This window comes from Pseudophryne corroboree, chromosome 4 (assembly GCF_028390025.1).
Source record: "Pseudophryne corroboree isolate aPseCor3 chromosome 4, aPseCor3.hap2, whole genome shotgun sequence".
Taxonomy (NCBI): domain Eukaryota; kingdom Metazoa; phylum Chordata; class Amphibia; order Anura; family Myobatrachidae; genus Pseudophryne; species Pseudophryne corroboree.
Genome location: NC_086447.1, coordinates 577,673,837 through 577,681,405, shown reverse-complemented (window position 1 = coordinate 577,681,405; position 7,569 = coordinate 577,673,837). Strand labels below are relative to the sequence as shown.

General features: G+C 46.8%; 1 protein-coding gene across 1 annotated transcript; it reads left to right on the top strand.

The window, feature by feature from the left end:
• Window positions 1–2,832: 2,832 nt before the first annotated feature.
• On the top strand, window positions 2,833–3,616 carry SF3B5 (splicing factor 3b subunit 5). The gene has a single exon (XM_063919735.1). It carries the CDS (start codon window positions 3,160–3,162, stop codon window positions 3,418–3,420), a length of 261 nt encoding a protein of 86 aa, XP_063775805.1. The 5' UTR covers window positions 2,833–3,159; the 3' UTR covers window positions 3,421–3,616.
• Window positions 3,617–7,569: the final 3,953 nt, after the last annotated feature.

Here is a 7,569-nt window from a genome sequence, read left to right as displayed (position 1 = left end):
ATGGTATGCTCTTAGCACTGATGGAGGGTCCGATAATGATGATAAATACTTCCCAATACTGATAACATATGAACATGCAGATGGGTTAATTAGGACTAGGTTTCTTGACATGCCCGCAATAAATTATGCAGATGCAAAAAACATTGCAGAAACTGTGGAGACATGTCTTTCCAATGCCGGACTTAATCTCAGCAATTGTGCAGCATTTGTAACAGACAATGCATCAGTTATGATAGGCAAGCACAGAGGTGTCCTTAAATTGCTCCAAGACAAACGTACAGGTGGAGAGATCTATGGAGTAGGCTGCGCTTGCCACCTTGCACAACTTGCTGCAAAACAGGGAGCAAAAGCTTTGTTATTTGATCCACAAGATTTTCTAGTAGATATTTTTTACCATTTTGATAAAAGTGCCAAAAGAAAGCAGTTGCTAAGAGAAGATATTTCATTTTGCAATGAAACGATAAGAAAAGTGTTAAAACATGTGTCTACTCATTGGTTAAGCATGTCTCGTACACTTGAACGTGTCCTTGAAATTTGGGATGGACTTCGCTGCTATTTTTTGACCAACTTTGATGAAGACTCTGATGAACCCCCTTCTTCTATACGACAGAGGATGGACAAAACACAGAAAACTTTCCCGATGGCCAGGGAGAGAGGACTGGTAAAGATTTTCAAGAACCATGTCTACAAATTATATATTTTGTTTTTGCATGCAGTTATGCCCAGATTTTAAAACTTTAACAGACTGCTTCAACGTGAAGATCCAATGATCCACCGGCTACACACGGCTATGATGAAGCTTTACCTTGATTTGCTGGGATGCTTGATGCAACCTTCTGTTATTGCGGAAAACAGCAGAAACCTACTAGATATTATTGTCACTGAACATTTACAAAAGCCTGATGAAGATTTATTTATTGGTTTCTCTGCAACTCAACTGATAAGGAAGGAAAATCTTGCTGGATTTTCAGAAGTCATCAAATTGTATTCTGAGGTGAGAGGATTTTTGGAAAAGTCACTGAACTACTTGAAACAAAAGTTCCCTATCAATGATCCTGTTTTGAAGGCTGCTGCTGTTTTTGATCCCAAAGTAAGACTGACATCCACTTCTTCAATGATTGAAACATTAATACAAAATTTCCCGGATATTATTCCCTCAAACAAGGTTGACCAACTTCTCATGGAGTTTACATCCTATCAGACTTCCCTGGATCTACCCATATTCTCTGAAGAGGAGAGAATTGTTCAATTTTGGCATAACGTAGCAGACCTTACAGAACCAGCAACTGGGCAACCCCAATTTAAATTGCTTTCACAGTTAGCTAAATACATCCTGCTCATTCCACATAGCAATGCTTTCTGTGAAGGTATATTTAGTATGGTTAGAAAGAACACAACTGAGGTACGGAGCTCCCTTGGAAAATCGGTGGAAGGTCACTCCTCAAATGGAGCCTATGCAGACTCTACAGGCATCAGGAACAACCTCTGTGCTGTACTGGCCTCCAAAATTAATGTATTTAAAAACACACCATGCACAATGTGGTCACCATCAGATGATCTGCTGCAAAAGGCAAAGTCAGCAACTTACACGAGTTTAATATCAAGAAAAGAAGCACGTAATTAGGATTCAAGAAAGTGTCTTCTATGTTTCTGCATTATCTGTTTTAAAGACTATGCATAGAGTTGTCAGTTTGTTAGTGTAATAAGTTCATTGTTTTCTTCATATCTGTATACTGTAATAATTAGCAGAAAATGCTTTATGATTAGGTTATATATTGTGTGCTATTTTATATTTACGCTGAGTTCTGTTTCACGTACAATAAATGTTAATTTATTTAAGCCTGTTGAACTTCTAAATTATTAAAGGTAATGACTTTATAATCATGTGGAAAATGAGTAAGGAAATGCAACCCATGGATGGGGCAAGACATGCCCCTTCTAATTGACACGCCCCTGGTGTTAAAGACACGCCTCTTCTGTGTTTCAAGTGTACCTTTTTTTAGCTGTGAAATGTTGGAGGGTATGCTATCTAGTTCATCTCACATGTCAATGACATCTCACATAAGCCAAAATCTCACATAAGCCAAAATCGTATGCACACATAGTCCATATCTCAAGAAAAGTTAGTCAAAATCTGTGCTATCTGGGCTCCGGACAGTTCAAGGGAAATCGCAAGTGAAAATCGGGTATAGCAAGGATCTCACCGTGTGTACACACCCTAAGGGAGATTGCTACAATTTCAGAGAGTCCCCTGCAGAATGAGGGAGGGTAGGCAACTATGACACAGTTATAGTTTTAATTTACATACTTGCCTACCTGACCCTCTCCATGAGTGAGAAAATGCTCTGTTCCTGGACTTTCCTGGTAATGTATGATTGCCATCACCTGTGGTGAGCTAGGTAATTGATAAGAAAGTTGTTTCACCACAGGTGATGGCAATCATACATTACCAGGAAAGTCCAGGAACAGATCATTTTCTCCCTCATGGAGGGGGTCAGGTAGGCAAGTATGGTTTTAAATATACATAAACGTGCAACCTGCACTCATTAATGTAATTCACAATCCTTTCAGCAGCCCACCCGCCCCCCGCCCGCACAGCGGTAACTCCCACTCTCCTTTCCCTTTCTTCCAATCTAGACTTTATTTTAAATATCTCTCTCCTACATACATCAACTAAACTAAGCTAACAGCACACGTGGAAGAAGAGGGCGTGACGTTACTGTGCGCATGGGCAATACAAAGCCGCGGCCTACCCAGGCCTTCAGCTCTCAGGTACAACCGCTTGTGCCAGAGAGAGACGGAAACTGCGGACACGTGGTCTCTGACTCACTACAGCCCCCACACGCTCATGTGACATGCAGGACGCGTGGCGTGATTGCTGTGATATAAGGCGCACGCACATCTTTACTCCCATAATACTTAGCGTTTCCCCAGCCCTCCTCATATAGGTCACGGGGTTACGCTGCATCCGGGTGAATGCGAAGAGGGTGCCGTGTCGCGCATGCGCCAGAAAGAGCCGGTAGTATACTGTGGGATCCCACGCTGCACACACAATAACACGCAGCACCGCCGCCAGCGTCAGGCCGGAGAGGTGAGCGGCCGGCTCCGTATGAGCATCTCCCTAGCAGCTGCTTCCAGCGGACAGACTGAGACGCCGCCATGACGGACCGATACACCATCCACAGCCAGCTGGAGCACCTGCAGTCCAAGTACATCGGCACCGGCCATGCGGACACCACCAAGTGGGAGTGGCTGGTGAACCAGCACCGGGACTCGTACTGCTCCTACATGGGCCACTTCGATCTCCTCAACTACTTCGCCGTGGCCGAGAACGAGAGCAGGGCCCGGGTGCGCTTCAACCTGATGGAGAAGATGCTGCAGCCGTGCGGGCCGCCCGTGGACAAGCCCGACGACTCCTGAGACATTGCCGGAAGCGGCGACCGGCTGTGTGTGCGCCAGTCTCACCGGAACTCCCTTCCCGCCTGCCGGAGCTGTGACACACCCGGGGGGGGGCCCTAGCTGTGCGGCTCACCTTTCTCTCACGTTGTTTAGTAATGAGGGCGCGTGTGCTGTGTATGCCAATATAACATGTCAACTAAAAACTGATTTTACCAGCTCCCAATGCCTGCCGGCTGTTATTTCTGTGTTCATACCCTGTAATGCGCTGTGCTGCCTGCGTCCCTCTAGCGCACTGCCTTCCCACACCTAAACCCCAGGGTTAGGAAGAGAGGGCCAGATGTACTAAACCTTGAAAAGTGATAAATAACCAGCTACTATTGGTCAAATCGAGGTTGTGACCTGGCAGGAAACTGATCACTCTTTAAGGCTTGGTACATCTGCCCCAAAATTTCAAGCCACTCTATACCCCATGCTCACTGCAGCTCTGACCAGGTTATTTTAGTATTGTTCATATTGCCCATGGGTGCAGTTAAGTCCTCTAGTAAGTGCCAGTGAGCTAGCGCTCCATGGGGTCGATTCAATTCGTCAACTTATGAATAGCGCCAGGAATTAGCTCCCGACGCTATTCAATTCAGCTGCTAGTTACCCGCAATTGTCGGGAATTCTTCTATCATCCCCGGGGGATGAGAGAAGAAACCCGACAAAAGTGCTGCCTCGCGGCTGGCGCAAGGCTAATTCTGTCGGGAATCAGCCTCGCGCCAGGGAGTTAAGTCGGAGAATGCTCGTTCTCCTGACAATTCAACCTGTTTAGTCGGCGAGAACGGGCCATCACCGACTTAACTGGAGCTGAATTGAATAGCGTCGGGAGCTTATTCCCGGCACTATTCATAAATTGCCGAATTGAATCGACCCCTATGTTTTCAAAGGCACCCAGGTTACCAATTCATCCATGTTCAAATCGTTTTTGTTCTTATGGGGATTGTTTTGCTGCAACCAGAGTCAAAACAGCAATGTGAAAGTGGTAGAACATGGTGTCTGCGAGCATCCATACAGCTGCTCCAACTGTGGCTGGTTGACCCACCTAAGGCAGACAGGGACCCTATGCACCACTCTTGGTGTAGCTGTAGTGTAAAGGCCCATACACACTGGGCGATTTTGACCTGAAAGCAGCTCACTTTTGGTGTTGTGAGCTGCTTTCATCTCAAAGCCACCCAGTGTGTATGCTCAAACGGTGAGCGCTGATGCGCGCTCCTGCATCATTGCTAGCCGCTGCCATTCATCTACTGGTATTACCAGTAGTTGAACCGGCGGGGTGAGCGGCTTTCCGCAGCGTTCTGCTATGGAAAGCCGCTCACCCCAGCTGACATCGCTGGGCAGGGGGAAAAAGCGCTCGGTGTGTATGCACGAAGCGCTTTTCAGCCCAGCGATGTCAGTGATCATAGCTGTTCATACATGCTGGGCAGAAACGCCCAGTGTGTATGGACCTTAACTGTAAAAGGCTCAGCTGACCATTGTTTACCATTCTGCCCAAATACAAATTACGTTGGGTTTTATACTGTATAGCTCTTGTAGCCATATACTCACACACTGGGTAATTGTCAGTTTTAAATTGTACATTTTGTGGCTGTAGAGTTTTTTATTTCTCTTATTTTTGTAAACCAATTTCTCTGACGTCCTAGTGGATGCTGGGAACTCCGTAAGGACCATGGGGAATAGATGGCTCCGCAGGAGACTGGGCACATCTAAAGAAAGAATTAGGACTATCTGGTGTGCACTGGCTCCTCCCCCTATGACCCTCCTCCAAGCCTCAGTTAGATTTCTGTGCCCGGCTGAGCTGGATGCACATTAGGGGCTCTCCTGAGCTCCTAGAAAGAAAGTATAATTTAGGTTTTTTATTTTACAGTGAGACCTGCTGGCAACAGGCTCACTGCACCGAGGGACTAAGGGGAGAAGAAGCGAACCTACCTAAGTGGTGGTAGCTTGGGCTTCTTAGGCTACTGGACACCATTAGCTCCAGAGGGATCGCACACAGGACCCGACCTCGTTGTCCGTTCCCGGAGCCGCGCCGCCGTCCCCCTTACAGAGCCAGAAGCAAGAAGGTCCGGAAAATCGGCGGCTGAAGACTTCTGTCTTCTCCAAGGTAGCGCACAGCACTGCAGCTGTGCGCCATTGCTCCTCATGCACACCACACACTGCGGTCACTGATGGGTGCAGGGTGCTGGGGGGCCCTGAGCAGCAATAAATAACACCTTGGCTGGCAAACTGACACCATATATAGCCCCAGAGGCTATATAGGTGTATTTTAACCCCTGCCAGAAAATTGCAGGAGAAAGCCTGCCGAAAAAGGGGCGGAGCTATCTCCCTCAGCACACTGGCGCCATTTTCCCTCTCAGCTCCGCTGGAAGGATCGCTCCCTGGCAGTCCTGCACTACAGAAAGGGTAAAAAAGAGAGGGGGGGCACAAATTTAGGCGCAGTATAATATATATGCAGCTATAAGGGGAAAAATAAGATTTTACTTACCGATAAATCTATTTCTCATAGTCCGTAGTGGATGCTGGGGACTCCGTCAGGACCATGGGGAATAGCGGCTCCGCAGGAGACAGGGCACAAAAGCAAGCTTTTAGGATCACATGGTGTGTACTGGCTCCTCCCCCTATGACCCTCCTCCAAGCCTCAGTTAGGTACTGTGCCCGGACGAGCGTACACAATAAGGAAGGATCTTGAATCCCGGGTAAGACTCATACCAGCCACACCAATCACACCGTACAACTTGTGATTTTAACCCAGTTAACAGTATGATAACAATGAAGTAGCCTCTAAAAAAGATGGCTCACAACAATAATAACCCGATTTTTTTTGTAACAATAACTATGTACAAGTAATGCAGACAATCCGCACTTGGGATGGGCGCCCAGCATCCACTACGGACTATGAGAAATAGATTTATCGGTAAGTAAAATCTTATTTTCTCTAACGTCCTAGTGGATGCTGGGGACTCCGTCAGGACCATGGGGATTATACCAAAGCTCCCAAACGGGCGGGAGAGTGCGGATGACTCTGCAGCACCGAATGAGAGAACTCCAGGTCCTCCTCAGCCAGGGTATCAAATTTGTAGAATTTAGCAAACGTGTTTGCCCCTGACCAAGTAGCTGCTCGGCAAAGTTGTAAAGCCGAGACCCCTCGGGCAGCCGCCCAAGATGAGCCCACCTTCCTTGTGGAATGGGCATTTACAGATTTTGGCTGTGGCAGGCCTGCCACAGAATGTGCAAGCTGAATTGTACTACAAATCCAACGAGCAATAGTCTGCTTAAAAGCAGGAGCACCCAGCTTTTTGGGTGCCTACAATATAAACAGCAAGTCAGACTTTCTGACTCCAGCCGTCCTGGAATTATATATATATATATATATATATATATATATATATATATATATATATATATATATATATTTTTTTTTTCAGGGCCCTGACAACGTCTAGCAACTTGGAGTCCTCCAAGTCCCTAGTAGCCGCAGGCACCACAATAGGTTGTTTCAGGTGAAACGCTGACACCACCTTAGGAAGAAACTGGGGACGAGTCCGCAGTTCTGCCCTGTCCGAATGGAAAATCAAATATGGGCTTTTGTAAGACAAAGCCGCCAATTTTGACAATCGCCTGGCCGAGGCCAGGGCCAACAGCATGGTCACTTTCCATGTGAGATATTTCAAATCCACAGATTTGAGTGGTTCAAACCAATATGATTTGAGGAATCCCAACACTACGTTGAGATCCCACGGTGCCACTGGAGGCACACAAGGGCTGTATATGCAATACTCCCTTGACAAACGTCTGGACTTCAGGAACTGAAGCCAATTCTTTCTGGAAGAAAATCTATAGGGCCGAAACTTGAACCTTAATGGACACCAATTTTAGGCTCATAGACACTCCTGTTTGCAGGAAGTGCAGGAAACGACCTAGTTGAAATTTTTTCGTGGGGCCTTCCTGGCCTCACCCACGCAACATATTTTTACCACATGTGGTGATAACGTTGTGCGGTCACCTCCTTCCTGGCTTTGACCAGGGTAGGTATGACCTCTTCCGGAATGCCTTTTCCCTTAGGATCCGGCGTTCAAACCGCCATGCCGTCAAACGCAGTCGCGGTAAGTCTTGGAACAGACAAGGTCCCTGCTG